Source organism: Cygnus olor, chromosome 1 (genome assembly GCF_009769625.2).
Source record: "Cygnus olor isolate bCygOlo1 chromosome 1, bCygOlo1.pri.v2, whole genome shotgun sequence".
NCBI classification, from domain to species: domain Eukaryota; kingdom Metazoa; phylum Chordata; class Aves; order Anseriformes; family Anatidae; genus Cygnus; species Cygnus olor.
The window spans coordinates 112,192,456-112,210,963 of NC_049169.1; the positions used below are offsets into that span (position 1 = coordinate 112,192,456).

An 18,508-nucleotide genomic window follows, 5' to 3' on the forward strand; every position below is an offset into this window, starting at 1 on the left:
CTTACTACCAAAATTATAATCTCAACATTGCTGAAAACACGTATGAAAGTGAAGAATACACTACACAGACAAGAAACGTCTAAGGTAAACTTCTGATCTTTTTCCAGAAACACATAGCTTAAGATCTAATAATTTCCACACTGAGATTCATTCGTATCAGAGCATACTGTTGCAGACTCGCAAGACCCAAGACCCTCACATTTAACTGACTTTTTCTTGTAAGTCAACAAGCTATCGAGGTAAGCTGTATTCTAAACAGTTTTGTACAGCACCTCTAGACTTTTAACATTCCAGCAGTCCATATAAATAAAGCAAAAGATAAAGCATACCCTTGTTTCTGCTTGATTGAAGACATCGCTATCTGCCACACAGGCAATCAGAGAACTAAAACTGTAGTTAAAATTTCTAAAATGCATTTTGTGCTTCGCTAAAGCGATACTTGCCGTCCAGCAGAAACCAATTACTTTTAAGGAAGCCGCTGGCTCTGCAGGCAGTGTTTATAAGGGAAACAAGTCCGGCCCCTCAGAGAAAAAAAAAAAAAAAAAAGAAAAGAAAAAAGGAAAGGTTTCAGAGCATCCTGTATGTGACAGCGAATTCCTGAACAAAGTCCTGCATGCTTTGAGGCAGTCAGGAACAAAATGTAAGCTTCTACTGGAAAGAGGTGACGTCAGCACATTAGTCAGCTTCCCTATGCTAATTACCAGCGCTCTGGAGGATGGAAAAAGCAGCTGAGGTTTGCACAGCAGCTGCTTTATCAAGCCTCTTGCAGCATAGTTTCCACTGGTAGTAATTCCATTCAGCACTCAGACAACATGCTCTTCACTGGAATGGGACAACCCATCTTAAGATGGAAAATGTTACTGCTAAAGGACCAAAGTCTAGAGTAATAGGCTGTAATTAGCCAGGAGGAAGATTTCAAGACTTTGGAACAGAAAACAAATCCCTCAGGTCAATAGCTTTCAGTAATTTTTTGGAAAAAATACACAGGCTGAAATTTAGAGATTAGGAGGCATTGATCTATGAAAATACTTTTTCCCCATAACAGCGAGAATTCATTTTGAAGCTTTCTCCAATGCAACTAGATAGATTTAATTTCCATTCCCACTTTATTAACCCAGTATGAGCCCCATAAGCAAACTTCTTTATTTATTTAAATAAACACAGCTTCATCAGAAATCAACTGGCAGGGTTTTAAGAGACAACCTGAACTACCAATAGCAGTGATGAGCTATGAAACCTACATTTTTGAACGTGTACTGGTTCGTGGATTTGTATCCTGGTTTCAGTACATTTCCCAAGAAGTATCAAGAACAATTCACAAAAAAAAATCATTACCATTTTAAAGTAATTCATTATATTTAAGCTGAAGCTTAATGATTTTCCAGTCTACTTGGAAACTTCCCACACAGCTTTAGATCAAAATTCATAATGAAGTCAAATTTCTAAGTGCATTTAGTTCATTTGACTATAAAACGAGGCTATCACAGAATCATCAATTTTTATGAAACTCTCACAAACAATAAACAGTCATTAATTTAAACCTTTATTTCATAAATATTTAATCCTGTGTAACTATTCACATAAATAGCCTTCTTGATTTCCATAGGCTCTACTTGCTAGCTAGAAGTTAAGGATGCTTACTGTGCCACAGGCCAAAATCCCCATTTAGGAGTCAAACTCTCTGCTGCTGCAAAGTTACCTTGGCATATAAATTACCTTAGTGCGAAAGACCACTCAAGATCTACTTCCTAGTACCTCTGCTTAGAAGCCCCTACTTTAAAATAAGCTCAGCTCCAGGAAAAGAGCTGGTTGTAAGGACAACGCAACAACTGGCCTAGATGCTGTCGGTGAGATTAAACTCAAACCCTAGAAGGAAGTAAGAGATAACAAGGCTCTGTCACTCGAGGAGCACGTACATAGCAAGAGCCTGAAGGACAGAAAGGGTGGGAGAAACAACTAATGCTGCATCCCATCTTCTGGTGACCATAGGGCAGGAACTGCAGTATCAACCAAACACTTCTGAGGTTTCACTTGGCACATATACGGCAAGAACTGGTTTGAGTTCTCAGGATCACCGCCTGCACCCAGGAAGGTAGATACTCATAACAGGCCATCACGCTGAGTGGCAAACCACCTGAGCTAACACAGAAAATCATGCAGAGCATGTCTTGAATCCTGCTCTTGCCCTGGAATTAGGTCATCAAGTGTCTTAAAGGCTTCGGAAGTGGAAGCGCCAAGCATGAGTCTGTGGACCAGTGGTCTGGATGCTCATCTGGAAAACATGGCCATGAATCATTTGGGCATACATGGAAACTGAAAACTGGCTTCCCACATCCGATGTGAATGCTACAGCTACTGATAAGAAAGTAAAGGTCCCCCCTATAACCTGCTGCTGAGTCAGAGTCATCTGGCGCACTCTGAGGCTACCTGGGTGACTTGTGGGTGACAGGTGGAAAGGACGTTGCTTCTATGAAGCCTCACAGGGCCAACACACGAGGCTGTTCTCAAGCTGCTCAACAGAACGAAGCCTCTGGCAAATTCACTGCAGACCTTTATATAGCTGAGCATGGCAAAGCTTCCTTGCAGTCCAGTGGTTGTAAAGGTCTTCTAAAGCCCTATTTTGGACTCGGCTTAAAGTAGGGCAGGTAGATTCTAGGTACTTAAATTCCTTTGTAACTCAACTTACATTTGGGTCCAAATCCCACACAGAATGAAAACACTTGATTGCTATTATTCTCAAGGGCACTTACATCTTACCGAGGATAAGGTGCATGGAAAATGACTTTACAAGTCTTCCTACAGCCATTTTTCAGACCTAATTTCATCATTTGAAACAGGACCATAGCCTGCTGGTATTACTGTGCTGGCTCTGAAGACACCAACCAGTTTTAAGAACATTTAGCATCTCAGAAAACAAGTTTTTCACACTGTTCTCTGAATTCAAAATAAATATCGGCTCTTCCACTGATATGCAGTAGAATTTTACTTCATCAGTTTCAAATGCAAAGAAAAGAAACCAGTTGTAGTCTGCCCCATTTACGCATTGTTACTATTACTTTTTGGTAAGGTTGTGTCACCAGTCACTCAAAGATACAACTCAGGTTAAAAAAATGATAATGACTACATACTGAAGCCCCGTTCACAATACAGAATAAACAGAACCAGTAACCTGAAAAAGAACACTTTGAAGTAAAACCTAATACCCTTAACGCTATGCTTTGTTAGAACAGTGCAGTGTACAATGTTTCAATTATTGGATTAAATAAATTACCTTGAATGCTTGAAAACAAAACAAAAGGGTTCCTTCATTCAAAGAAAAAAATACGTATATTCTCACTCTCAGTACCCGTTTCATTTAATTAAATAACACAGCAGCACTAAGTTGAGACCCCTGAGATCTACTGTAGAAGCCAAAGTTACAAAAGCACCATTACAAAATTCTGACAGTGTTGCAATGTTTCCTCTGTGGTGATCAAGCCCTGTAATGGTTGCTAGCCACAATGAACTACCTGGAACAAGAACACTGCATGACAATCAGCACTGTGGATTCATCGGTCTGATAGTATCAGAGTAGGCCTTTTTTTTTTTTTTTTTTTTTTGCTCCTCTCTCATCTTCAGAGAGTTTGCTGCTTCTGTCTTCTCTTTGAGACTCCCTACTGACCACATGACACAGAAAGGAGACCAAGGGTAAGGAGATAACCTGCTTAAAGATCTACGCCTTCATCTGGGTAACAAACTTCATCGGTGCAATAGGATGCTGCTGTACTCAGCAACGAAAAACTAAATGGGTAAGATTCAGGCAAAGTGACAACACAGTTGGACTTGCTTCCTCACAGTTCACCTTTGCATTGAAAAGACACAGATTCTGGAGCTTCATTTTTAAAATTTGAGCTCTGCCTCTAAAAATTGCAGAGGAGTTGCTCACTAAATACTCCCTAACCTCAATAGCTCCTGACAGATGCTCCATTAGTAGCATGTCCCAGGCAAAGAAATTTAACAGACCCTTCTTAAGTTGCTTTTCTGGGAGGAGGGAAAGGAGAAATAAGGAGTCAAATGGGCATATGGAACAGTGTGAACACAAAATGATCAAGTGTCATTACTGACTATTATTTAATCTCTACTTGCAATAAGATAGGTAAGGCACAGAGGAGGAAATGAGACCACAGAAGCAGAAAATAGGCAAGTCACAAAAAAATGATTATGTTGCCAATATCTATCTACATCAAAGCTAACAAACCAAGAAGGAAAATTAAGATGAAATGAAGCATGTTGGCTATTCTGTAAGCGAATAAAACAGCCACTGTATGAGCTATAAATCAGAATGTAGTCCATTCTTCTCTCTCATCACTGGCATACTTCTACAATTACCCTTGGCGGGTGCTCCTTTTAGAGTCCCTGCACTCCCACTATATATGCTTGCTGATCTTCTGCTATCAAACATACAGTTTCTATTCCTGTCTTCACGTTAATTATCTTGCCTTCACCCTTATTTAGGGCAGGGATAAACACCTTGAAGTTATCTAGAATGAATAATCATGGTTACTGGTTTCATTTTCCTAGTGGTTGGGAAAGGAGGAGGGGGGGCAGACAGTAAGCTACAAACAACTTCCAGACCTACCCATGCATGTCTAGGTTTAGGAAGTTAAAATTCAGGTGTGTGTTAGTGCACACAGAGCAGACTGACCTACTAACCTACACTGTTTTGCCAATGCAGGAGCAGGACACCTAGAGATCCGCGTGTGACAAATGCAAAGGAGAGAATGTGAAAATTTATTAAGTGATCCTTTCTGGAACTTAACACTAATCTAAAGTTGACTTGAAAATTCATTCAGGTAAAACCAAAAAGTCTCGAAATGAGACCCATTGAAATAAGTAGTGAGCATATGTCCTTGACTGCGTTTTTCTCAACTACCTTTTAGGGTGCTCCGCAAACTAACAGAGCAGTCAGGAAACAGTAACATTCTCTATTGTTAGAAAACCTTCAGTTCCTGCCCTTGGGATTCAAGAGGTAGGTTGTTTTGCTGTAGAGGCTTTTCGTGTTGTGCTTTTTTTTTTTTTTTTCGGTTGGCTTGCTTGGAAGCTTATTTGATGAGCAAGAGAAGTCACAATGTCAACAGACTCACCCAAAAAGCCAAGAGTGAGGGCAGTGAGTTAGGTCACTTGACTTAAAATATCTGTACAGTAACCTAGTCTCATTTTACTAGTTAAAATGAAAAAACCCAACCTCTCCCCTCTGAACACACACACAAAAAGATCTCCCCCCACATGAAGACTGAAAGGAAAAACGGACATGATTTCTTTTTGCAAGTCTGGCAGGATTTATTATCAAGTGAAAACAACTGGCTGATCAATCACATTTGTTTCTTTTTCTCCTCAAAATCCTTACATTAGGCTGGGCACTGGGAGACAGACAACCTTCATGTCCAATGCAGAAGAGTGAAATGGCTGCACACCTCCTCATGCAGTCAGACAGTAACACAGCCCTCGGCAGAGCTGTATGAGCTTCTCCCATGCCAGGCAAATCCAGATCAGAAACACAAGTATAATGTACGAGAAAGGCAGGGAGCATATGGGAGAATTATCATACAGCTAAAAAGGTTAATGGACAGTTTCTTCTGCTTTTGTGGAGCTGTGCACTCATTGTTCTACTCATTCCTAAGATTATCAGAAAGATATTACAAGGAAGTATACACACTGTGTTAGTATGTTTAGCAGAGAAGTACTCCACAAGTAAAAAACAAGTCTTTGGTATTGGAGAATAAACTGTACAAGAACGTCTGCAAATGTATTTACAGTAAAGAAATCACAGAGAGCAGAGCAAAGCAAGTACGCAGACTGGTTTTCCAAATTATACAGAGCTACGTGCAGTTTATTAAGTCAAGGTAACACCCACACAATGACAAAATGGAAAAAGGGGCATGAAGCATGGAGTTAAGACTGTCATCATCAACTCCTCTCATTAACTTTGTTTATAATGTGGAACAGCAGACACATGACCATTCGCTATTTCATATGCGAACAAGTATTTTAGTCACAATTTCCAGCCATAAAAGTAGAGACAAAAATTCATGCAGCTTTAAAATATAAGCATCTGATGCCATATAGGAGGGTACACAAGGGAAAAGCCTATTTGTCTGTACAAGTTATGCCAAGCACCATATAGGAATGCCTTTAAAAAAGATATTCAATGTCTATATAACTGAACTGTTGGACAATATTTTCAGATATAAAAAGCAATTTTTCAGAAATTAAGCTTAAAAACTTGTCTAAGAGCACTAGTTCAATGCAATCATCAGTATCATATTTGCTATCTCAGTAGATACTTCTTGCAGATAGACAGGGCTAGACTCAATTGACAACAAAAACCAAAGGCCACATGCATGGGGTGTGGTACCTGGTATCGCCTCTGTTTTGGACTTAGCTGTTCCATGAAAATCTTTTCTTCTTCCAAACAGCAAAGCATAGAGAGACAAGTGACCATTTTTTAAAACGTTAAGAAAAGCTTATGTAAAAGCAAGCAGAAAAGCTATGAAGATTCAGCATCATTATGTGCAGTACACACCCTTTAAAAAAAAAAAAGACTGAAACAACTTTATACGCCTAAAATTATAGAAGGACAAAAGCCAATCAAAATGAGTTTTCAGAGAACTCCACTATTTCTCCAAATTTATTCAGTATACATTCTTAAACTCATTCATTTTAATTCCATACCCTAGAAAGAACGTATTATGAAACATGAAGTCCTTTTGTAGTAATCGGGCAGGTGGGCTGAGAAGAAGGAAAAAGTTACTGTGAGGTCAATTATAAAGACTTCCTCCATCATCCCCTGCCTCTGCCTTCCTCCCCTCCCCATCCCAACAGAAAGTTTGGTTTCAAAAAACACCTTCGTGAAGACAAGCTGCTGCTTAGAAGTGGATGAAAGTGCCTAGAAAGGACTGTTCTGCAATACTACAGGTCAATCCCTTACATATTTGAAGATAGGGGGACACAAGAAAAAAAAATCAAAGTTAAAAGGCAATTGAAAGACCACAATGATAGTCTTTCTCTAACCAAGAAAGATGTAAATACAATCATTCCCATGGCCAGATGCAGACAGAGTGCCAATTTCTATTTCAGAAAGCAAGGGGAAAGAGATGGTGATGGGGACAATGCTACAATGTAACTCATGGAAGTGATGCACATGCCTCACTAGAAAAAGCTAACTATGGAAAGGGAAGGAAATCCTTAAACTACTCTTCCATTTTTCCTTAAACTTTTTGAAGGCTTCTATAAATATAGGTATCTATATTAATCCCTTCCTCAGAGTGGAGATTTAAAAAAAAAAAAAGAAAAGGAAAATTCTCCAGAGATCATCTACATCTGTTATCAACTGAAAAAGGGCTTTTAAAGCAATCTGTTTAAGTTCATTTTTGCATACTCTAGCAAAAGCAACTGTAAACAATTTACTGCAGAACTGTAGGAAGTTACTTGTAAAAAAAATAAGCCCACCCACCTGCCCCCCCATTCCCCAATTTAACAAGTAATATCTCTAAGCACTGTGTAACTATGAAATAAAGGAAGCATGAGGTGTTCTTCCTACCAGTATAAATAGGAAAGTCATCATCAGTCTGTCCTTCTCAAGGTTATTTATTTGAATACTAGTGTGGGGAAAAAAGATACAGCAATTAATGGATAGGTGGATTTGCAAGATGTCTCCTGCTCTCTTGAATTATTTCAGACATGCTATACAAGTCAGCTACTAAAACAAAAACTGGCTTTTCAGTTCATTATTTCTTGTGAGGGGGCACCTTCTGAAGATGAGCCCTGTTTTGTAAAGACGGAACAGCTGTAAAGTTATTTATAAGCCAGATTCAGTCAAGGGAGAGGTCCAGGGGATAGGGCACATGCTTAGTGTTGGATTCATGCATTCTTTAAACATGTCAAACATACTCTGACAGTAACCACAGCTGGAGTGGTGCACTCTGATGCTGCCTCTACACGTCACCCACGCAATAGAGGGAGTTGAGGGGCATTAGAGGGTATCTTGGTGCTGGGCTTGTACGCTAGTCTTCAAACCACTTGTCTTCTAGATACCAGAGACCAAATTTTGAGGAAATGAACCTTTAGTGCTAGCCTTTACATATATAAATTTTGATAATGATGTAAGTAAAAACAGCAACTGGGACAAGAAGCGATGAGGAATAAAGTTCATGCATATAGATAATCAAGTTGTGACAGCTTATGAGAAAAGAAAGGTGGTAAACAAAGACACTGGAACCAGGTTCTCCAAATGTCTCATGGTAAAGCAGGGGGGAAATATCAGTAATGGATCCAACAGTAACACAGCTCGGTCCCACAACTCAGAATATTTTACTCAAACCCTATCAAACTGAAGCCAGGGTGGTCAAAGCTGTCCAACATCCAGGTGTCCTGGTAGCAAGTGCATACCCTCCTGGAGCTGGAAGAGGCATGCACAAAATAAATGAAATATGCCAACGGAACACCAAACCTCAATTTCATTTATGATTTTAAAAGCCCAACTCTGTTTAGGTAAGTAAACTTATAAATACATTAAGACATGATATATTTTATAAAATAAGAACTTTAAAAAACTGAATCCTGAGATAATTGGGCAGAGTTATGATCCAGATTCAAATGTCAAAGGCAGTCTTAGTGTTGTTTTTTTTCAGCAATACGTTCATCAGAATAAAATCTTGATCTCAAGCAATATGTAAAAGAACAAAATGTTGATAAACATTTGTCTGGCTCTCTGGTTTTATGAAACACACTGACCACCACATAAGAATTACAAGGACAACAGCACTGCTGATGCAATATCCTACTATATCCATTGAAACTTTTCTAAACAGACCGAAGAACCCAAGATATTTTTATCTCACGTTGCACATTCTATATAATGAAGAAGGTAATCATAAAAGGTCAATACCGAGGAGAAAAAGCAGAAGGAATGAATCTGTCAGCTTATCTTTTCTCCCTACTCAACATCTAAATCAAGAGTTACCATTATAAAGCATGAATCACTGCTTATTAAAGCTTCAGATAAACCGATTTAAGAAGCCTAACTACTTTTCTTTGAGCACCCAAGGCTGAATCTAGTTTTCAAATCTCTTCTGGTACAGCCAGATAGCTTTTTCAGTGGTTTCTGAACCTATGAACAAGGATCTCTATGATGGCTATTTCTCCTCAACTAGCTGGATAGAGTTCCAAAGTTCTTTAACGCAAGAAAACTCTGAAGCCAGTTGTCATTTCTATTGATCATTTTGGAAGCTACTTGCATGCCACCAACCTCTGTTTTGGTATGATGTACACCACTACCCTTACTCCTCAATTTCAGAGTACGTTGGAAGATGACATATCTTACAACATATTAAGTGAAAATTTCACAAGTGACATCTGATGGTGGAAAACAAAACCCAGTCATTCTTATCTGATGACGCTCAAACTGAACTGGGTCTTTCAAGCTGCAATGAAACTTCCATTATCACATCTGGGAAATCAAATCAGTTCACCACGGCTGGTTAAACAGTGCTTTATCATCAGATCCATCTGCATTTTTTTATTGAAAATAAGTCGATAAATTCTGCAACCTGGAGATGCTCCAAAACCAAGCGCATACTCCAAGGCTAAGGAAAGTACAAAAGGCAGCTTGGGCCATGCTGCAAGCAGCATTCTGTTTACTCTCCCATTCCCCTACACAGCAAGGTGGTACCTCCACTCAACCTGTGAGCTTCTGGGAAGAGGGGTGTAGTGGGTTTACGTGGCAAGGTTTTGGTAACAGGGGGCCATCGGGGTGGCTTCTGTGAGAAGGATCTAGAAGCTGCCCCATGTTTGGTAAGGGCCCCACTGCTGACCAGAGCTGAGCCAATAAGTGATGTTGTTTACACCCCTGTGAGAGCATATTTAAGACTAAAAAAAAAAAAACACTGCGTCACACAGCAGCTGGGAGAGTGAGAGGAGTGAGGAACAGCTTTGCAGGTGCCAAGGTCAGTGAAGAAGGAGGGGGAGAGGTGCTCCAGGCACCGGAGCAGAAGTCCCCTGCAGCCTGTGGAGAGGCCCCTGGTGGAGCAGGCTGTCCCCCTGCAGCCCATGGGTCCCACATGGAGCAGATCTCCACGCTGCAGCCCGTGGAGGAGCCCCCGGTGGAGCAGGTGGATGTGGCCTGGAGGAGGCTGCGGCCCATGGAGAGCCCCCACAGGAGCAGGCTCTGGGCCGGAGCTGCAGCCCGTGGAGAGGAGCCCACGCAGGAGCAGGGGGTCTGGGGGGAGCTGCCGCCCATGGGGGATCCAGGTTGGAGCAGTTTGCTCCTGAGGGATGGACCCCGTGGTACAGACCCATATCTGGAGCAGTTCTTGAAGAGCTGCTGCCTGTGGGCAGCCCACGCCGGATCAGTTCAGCAAGGACTGCATCCCGTGGGAGGGACCCCACAGCACAGGGGACGAGAGTGACCGAGAAGGAGCAGCAGAGAAGCAGCGCTATAGACTGACCATAACCCCCATTCCCCTGTTCCCCTCTGCCGCTCGGTGGGAGGAGGTAGAAGAGGGTGGATAGGGGGAAAGGTGCTTTTGGTTTCTTTACTTTGTTTCTCACTTCTCTAGCTTGTTAGTAATAAGCAATAAATCTTGCTATCTCCCTATGCTGAGTCTGTTTTGCCCATCACGATAATTACTGTGTGATCGCCTCGTCCTTATCTCAACCCTTGAGCCCTTTCCATCGTATTTTCTCCCCATTCCTCTTTGAGGAGGGGGGGGGATGAGAGAGCAGTTGTGGTGGAGCTCAGCCGCCCACCCGAGTAAAACCACCACAAGGGGTCATTCTGGAAAGACAGGTCATGAAGATGTTTCCTCAATGCTATTCCTGTGGACTTCTGAGAATTTGGGTATAGCCTTACATCCAAAGATAATACACAGGTGTCATTATGCATACTCCCCCTCACAGATGGAGTACAGCTGATGCAAAATCTTCAAGAGCTATTATTATTCTTTGATGACATTTGCTGAAGTAGCCTACTGGCTTGCCTACAGTCTGATTACCTTTAGAGTGCTTTTGTTTGAATTAAAAAGTTGCAAAGAGAAGTCTGGAACAATCAGTCTCTCCTCAAAAGAACTCCAAAACCTGCAAGTTTTGTTTACTGTTCAATCCGTAATTCCTGAAAGATACAACTCTTTCTTCTCCCTTCATTTAAAAAAATTACCTTTTAAAGACATGTGAATTGCAACCCAATCTGACTTCAGTGAATGCCTGTCAACTTTCTGCTTTCCTTGATTTTAATTCAATAACTTGTTACATGGCAGAAGAAAATTCCACAGAAGGTTGCCCGCATCTATTTCTATTGTTTCAAAAGGAGAATAAAGAAGAAATCCCACTCAAATGAGTTCTTAATAGAATTACAAGCATGCATTTGAAGTCCGAAACTACAGATTGTACCCTGAAGCCGTATGTCCTTTCAGCAGAAAGCCATAATACCAATGCATCCAAAGTTTTGACCACAGAAGTGTGCATCACCTATAGACGTCAGCAAGGTTTCTATGAGGCCAAGCGCCGAATTCAGCTATTTGTCTGCACACAGAAACTATCCACTCCACAGTTGCTCCACTGAAGGATAAAAATTCGTATAACCACTAATGTGTTTTTTTTTTTTTAAAAACCGCAGATTCCAAAAGCATTGCCAAGAAGGAAAGTAGTGGTTTTAACTGGATAGACTCTTACAAGATTTTTTAAGAGGAGCTTAAAATATGTGAATTGTCATGCTTACATTCTGTAGCCTACATATGTTCAAATAGAATATATAGATCTGTGCTGTATCACAGAAGGGCTATTTACAGATCAAGTGTGTGACAGTTTTCCAGCCAACCATCAGAAAAATAAATACCTACAGTATGCTTATTCCTTCCTCGGAAAAATCCATGACTTACACTTCCATTTCCAATCATTAAACACTAAATTCCTGTTCACTGACGGGTAACATAAAAGCCATAATTTGGAAATTCCACAACAGAGTACTTGAGTAACCAACTACACTCAGAAAACTTTAATGTAGCAACTATATTCCAAAATGTAAAAGCTTTTTGCAACCTATTTCTACTCCTGTAAGGAATTTACTCAATCCATTGTAAATGGATTGCAATTTTGCCCTCATTCAAGTATTCTGGAAGAAAAACATTTTTCATACAATATATTCACTGGTAACTATTTTGCTATTCATATTAAAAACATCATTCTGCTTTGAAAAGTGACTTTGACGTGCTGAAAACTAATATTTAAAAATCTGCAAAAACTGAACAGAATATTGGACTTATAAAAAAAGTATCTTAGGATCTTATACATAGCAAGTACTCTAGAAGAGATAAACAACTTCTGTTTAAGTTTGTTTCATTGAGAAAAATATTTTTAATGAATAAGAAACAAAATGAGAAATAAATAAGATCTGCGTTGCATTCTGTCAGTCCATATGGATGGATTATATAAACAAGCTATTCCAATGCTTTAACTCCTGTGCAGCACCACTGAAGTGGTCATGAATAAACCTGCTGAGGAGAGAACAGATCCTTCTACAGATAAATCTAAAAGAACTCCCCTACTTCGTTTGAGAAGTGATATTTATGGAATGCAGGTGTTAATCTGAACTGAGCAACCAGGACATGCAGTTATCGCCAGTTCACATAAGGCTGCCAAAAAGCCTGATCAGCACTAGAATGCCATCCCACTCATCTGCACCTCAAAGCCAGCCAGCACCTGGGAGCTACAAACCATCCAGCCTAGAGTAGCTGGTGTCTCTGGGAAACAGAAGAGCAGTGCAAGGAATATTTATGGCTGCTGTACACCTAGGAGGTATCATAGAAAGTCCACAAAGCTTGTTCTCACCTGGAAAGCAGGAAACAGTCATTAGCAAACAGCATCATAAAGGGCAGGAATTTCTGAGGAGTACTCTACATTCACTAGGAGAATTGCTAAGGGCCTATAACCCTATATTCAGAGACCATTCAAGGATAATCTCCTCAGGACATTACTTAATCCTTTAAAGAATGATCTTTCAAGGTTTAAAAAAACACACAATAAACAATGCATTTTTTTCCCTCCAGAGTTCCTTCATGCAAGGACAAATCTACAGAAGAAAAATGTCCCTTAAACTGATAGGGTAGGGTGAGTTTTCTCCAAGTCATCAGACAGTAAGTCAAATAAATACTCTCTTGAGCCTCCTAGTAAGTTTTAATCGAGTATGACACAAGGATGAAGGCTAAAAGGACAGCATTTGTGATTAAAAAAATGTGTGTGAAAATATCAGGGATGGGAGAGAGCTGGAAGACCAAGGAAGAAGCATGCAAAACTTGGTTGTTAGCTATTCAGCTTGGCACAAGCCAACCAGGCAGCTCTTGTGAGCTTCCAGACAAGCTAGAACAAGTACCAGCGTATGCCATGGCACACAAAGACGGGAGGATTCAGAACTTTGTAGAAGGTGACAGCCAAGAACACACATGCAGAGTAAGACAGACATTTGTTCTGCAATCTGTGTAACGTGCTTAGTGTACAGAGGAACTTGCAAGCTTTAGGACCTTCTTTAATCCATACACTATAAAAACTAAATAAAACCACTAAGTTTACCTTAGAAAAAAGAAGTCTTGTTTTCTGTTCAGTTTCCAGAGCTCAACACAAAAATGAGCTGACTGCATATAAAGACTGAGATGCACAGTGAGTAACTGACAATCTGAAAAGTTCATTTAGCATACCATGTGTGCTTTGCATTTTAAGAAAGAACGAAGGCCAAAAGGGACAGAAAGAATTAGGAGTGACTATCTGGTCAAGCATACAAAAATTTAGGAGAAAAAAAATCCAAATGGATGGAGAAGTGCAGTGGTAGCTTCAAAATTGGTTCTCTATACAGAGACAGGGAGGAGATTGTTTTCAGTCTTTAGTGCAATGCTATCTTGTACTGCTAACAGTTACACCTATTTTCAGAGCCCTTTCTTATCATTAAGATTTCTCTAGGTGTATTTAACTGAACAGTTAACACAACAGCTTTAACTTACTAAACAAGACACAGAACATATTCCACTAGACCAAACTGGTCTAACCAAGAATATATCCAGGCACAAGGTGCTGCTGGCAAAACAAACAAACAATTCCCATGCAGCCCCCTAAAAAAACTTGGATGCAATCACCTTTGGCAGAACCAGCTCTTGTCAAGCTGGAGGAAGCAGCAAGGAGTGAGACTTGTCAATTAGCCAACACTCACAGCTTCACACCTGTACAAAGGTGTCAGTAACTCCAAGCAACTCCCTTCCCAACACCAGCAGCTCCCAACAGGCTGGTGGATCAGCAAGCACAGTCACAAAAGCTGCTGTAGGATTTGCTCCAAGGAAGCTTGAAAGCTGTACTTCCTCACCATGTGCACTTTTTTCTGACATTTCTGATGTACCCTTTTAGTACCGTAATGCTGTAATCACTAACACTGTTCTGATCACGCTTGCCAGGGCAAAAACTGAAAATTCACACGCTTGATGCCTTTGCATAGGTGAAAGACTGTAGAAGTTGGCTGAAAATTACAGTGATGACATTAAGAGAAATATTCACCACCATCCAGCAGAGGAACTTTTGGCCAACGGACTGAATATGAGGATGCTAATTTTAGCCAGTTCTTTGAACAGCACTAAGAACAGTAATCAACACCGAGGTGAGGGTACATTATCAAACTTGTTGAGTACTGATGTGCAAGACTTCATTTCCACAGTTGTTTCAACCATGCAGACTTTGACTTTGCTTAGCTGTTATCCTGAAAGCCTGAGAGCCAAAGGAGAGAAGATCAGTAACAGGTCTGGAAGAGAGCAAAAGTGGGCCCCCCATCTTAAATTACGCCAATGGAGAAACACAGGTAAAGAGGAAAGTTTGCGGAAGAAAGAAGAGGAATTCTCTGAGCATTGTAAATATTTGAAGATTTCTCAGAAATATCCACACCTTTCATCTGATACTAAGTTTAGTTCAAAATAAGCATTTTTAGAAATGCCATAAGAAAGTCAAAGAGCAGCAACTGTAACTGCTTGCTATTCTAACTATAGCTTCTCTCATTTGTGCCCCATGATTTGTATAAAATCATGGAAAGTTGCACTATTTCCTGATAGCATAAGGCAAAGACTGGTCACTCAAATATTTGACTAATTCATTCCACTGGGTTTTCCATAAGTGATTCATGGCTGTACTCTACTTTCCTGGAAAACATTTCACAAAGTCTGTACAGTATGTAAAGTAGTATATTTTCATTGTCTAGTTTCTAACTGTGGATTTTGTGGATTTTCAAGACTCTTTAAAAGCAAACAGCATTTTTAATGAGTTCATCCTACCAAATACACTTTTGTTAACTCAAGCACTCCTATGCCCAGGATGACTGCTATCATGAAAAAGGCGTACACGCTTGTTTTTCTGACAAGTTATTCTAGGCTTACATGCAGTTCTACTTATACATGTAACCAGACTTAGTACATCCTTTAATAGCACATTTTATCCTCTCTTGCCTGTCCTGATCCTGACATTGCTATTTTATGCTGATTCTGTTCCCAGTTAAAGTTAATGCCGTAACGCTGCCACTTTCCCAAATGAAAGGAGGATCAAGTCCTTATCTGTAAGCTCCTCTTAATAGGGATTTATCACTATTTAGATGTCACCACCAAAATTATAGGGAGGTGGGGGTGGAACAAAAACTATCAATAAATAGGAATTTAACTGTTTAATACAAATGAAGGCAAGACTGAGGACAGGTTGAGAGTCGATTTCATGGCAACCTCAAAAGCCAGAGGCTGGTCAACACCAGTGAAAATACAAACAGTGCTTGCAAAAAAAAAAAAGCCTCAAAGAAGAGCGGAGCTGTCAGCAGACCTAATGCCATCTCCATTAACCCAGCAAGGGCTGCCGTGTTTAAATAGCAGGACACATTACCCTCTATCACGGTATGTGTGGGAGGGGAAAACCAAGGAGTCGAGTATGTACAAGTGAATCCCAGATCCATAGACACACGAGAGGAGTGGAAGTTTCCCCAATGATTTTTCTTACTTCCATATAGAAGTATGGTAATTACAGACACTTACCTCTATCAAGATTAAGGCAAAATGATGTTCCACACGAAGGTAAATTTGTGCGGGCCCTTTAGAGGAGCATCTCTGTAAAACATTCTCTACAAAACCCTCTGACACCAGCCTAGAGAAACTGGGAAGGGGGATAGCAGTAATTTGATTAAAATTATTTTAATGCAAATCTATACGCTTATTTTCTTCAAAAATGTTATACAGTTTTTTATATGTATTTCACCCAATTTTCTAAGTAATCTCATTTACAGGAACTCCAGTCACAGATGCCCTAGGAAACAGTTGGGTTTTTTTTTTTTTTTTTTTTAAAAGAAAATTTAGGAAGAGCCTCCCTGAATACTCACATCTTCAATCACAAGTTTGTTCTTTTCTTGGAAGTCACAAGACTACAAATAATTTGTTTACATAGAGGGACTGAAAAATAATTACAAGTTCTCTGAAACTGCTTGCCAGACTGGTTCCTAAAATCCCTCCTGGTGTCAGTTCAACACATTACACACCAGTGGGGCTGACTTCAGTACCTGATCAAAGATCTGGTTCCTCTGGTCAAGCCTGAGTCTGGAGGGTACTTACTAAAACAAATGTGCCTTCAAAGTAGTTCCCAGGACCCTCACCTCCTCCCATGATCATTAAGAAATTTAAGGGACTGTAGCTCTGTTTAGTATGCAGATAAGCCCTGGGTACAGTGAAATGACATGTAACCTTGTTTCCCATTTAGATGTGGGTTGCTGTGTCTGTGCAACAGGTTGGTTTTTCCCACCAGACATTCTTCCCTGTGCAACAGGACAATCGATTACCCAGTTTCTCCCTTCCCAGACAGTCTGACACAGCGTTGCTCACATTGCTTCTGGCTTGAGTTTGACTTACAAATTTCATTTTTATGGGAACTTTACACTACTTGCTTCAGGCAGGTTTCATCGAACTTTCCATTAAGCCCTTCTTTGAAATTACCAGAAGTGTTTAGGCTCTAAGCTTTATTCGTTTTATCAGTTTTAGAAACACGATACCACCCATCTAAATAAAAGCGCTATCAAAATAGGAATAATCTTATAGTGCTGGAAACTTATTTCCCTCTGAAAGTTAAACAATATTGAAATTTCAGTGGGATATTGAACATGGAGGTAACTCCTCAGGTTTCCATACTGCTTTGAAATTTGTTGTTTACCTGCTTTCATAGTTCCCCAAACACTTTTATGGAAAATACAGCCATGAAGCCTTTTTATCAGGCCAAGGAAGAAAGGCAGACAGCTCCCTTCAGGGTGCTGCCCTAAGCTATTCTTGGCCTGTTTGCTATTACTGACACTCTCCAAGGTATTTCTGAGGAACTTCATTAAGTTACTGCAACAATAAAGTCCTAGTCAAAGGAAAGACTGGGATTGTGTACTTAGCATTTCAATAAATACAGACATAAAGACATTTTTCCCATGTGAACAGCTAAGGCTTATCACTTTTTCCAGATGAATTGTTTTGATTGGAGTACTTCTGCAAAAAGCTTTTTTGGAGATGGAAGTGCTTTATTTCACAAAATTTGTGACTGAAAACACCTAACATACCTATATCCTTCCTTAAAACGGTTTGTGCACAATTAGTAGATACTCTTTTAGGAGTCACAGTTTCATAAATGCTATTTTTAAGCATGGGTCATTTCTCAAAGTCACTTAATTTTGACAGCCTCTAAAGAAAAGCACTACCTTGGTTGTTTGTAAAGCCAATCAGGAAAATTACAGCTGACATTCAAAACCTGTCAAGAACAGTAAGCCTACAAGCATTTCCAGTTCTACATTATGCAACCTGAATGTTACAAAGTTTTTGTAGATTTAAATTCAAAATAATTACACAATCTTCAAATTAGACAATATGCAATGCAAAGTACTCACCAGAACAGTCAGCACAATAAAGTGATACCTAAAACAAGCGGGAGGGATTAAACAATAATGAGCACAGATATGTGTTGGAAAAAAGATGTGTGTGGGGGGGAAAATGTTAGCAGGTCTTTTAAGAAACCACCATCTTATGAATTTAGAAGAGATATCACATTGTCAGCTATAAGAAAGTCTGCTGCCTGTTTTAGGGCTCAGAAACTACTAGTTACATATCCTGGGAAGTTTTACACTGCAAGCTGATTTATCTTTAATGTTTTTCCTTATAGGAGAGGGAGAAAAAAAACACAAAACATTACACTGCTAAACCAGGGAAAATTCTTTTAAATTACTCCACTGCAAGCTGTTTCATCTGTAATCACATAACAAGTGCAGGATGTAGCAATTACAGTAACTCCTTTTGTCTGAGATGGATGAAGCTCCAATAAAATAAATGCAATCAAATCTGTCTGTTCAGCAGTAAGCTTTGGTGTTTCACATCCAATCTATTAAAAAAATAAGATCATCCACTTCAAGAACGGAGAATTAAGATGACTTGGTTGGCTTGCCACATTAAGC

The 18,508-nt window shown here is 39.9% G+C and overlaps 1 protein-coding gene across 3 annotated transcripts in view; it reads right to left on the reverse strand.

Moving 5' to 3' along the window:
* Positions 1-18,508, reverse strand: part of RCAN1 (regulator of calcineurin 1) — a 41,150-nt gene that overhangs the window by 8,846 nt on the left and 13,796 nt on the right. The window contains exon 2 of one of the 3 annotated variants that reach the window (XM_040545375.1): positions 16,074-16,191. The exons of 1 other annotated variant lie outside the window; for it this stretch is intronic. In XM_040545375.1, coding sequence (XP_040401309.1) covers positions 16,074-16,191 — 118 coding nt within the window. Of the gene's footprint in view, positions 1-329; positions 668-16,073; positions 16,192-18,508 lie in introns of those variants that run through there. One more of the 3 variants, XM_040545377.1, reaches the window with a different exon arrangement.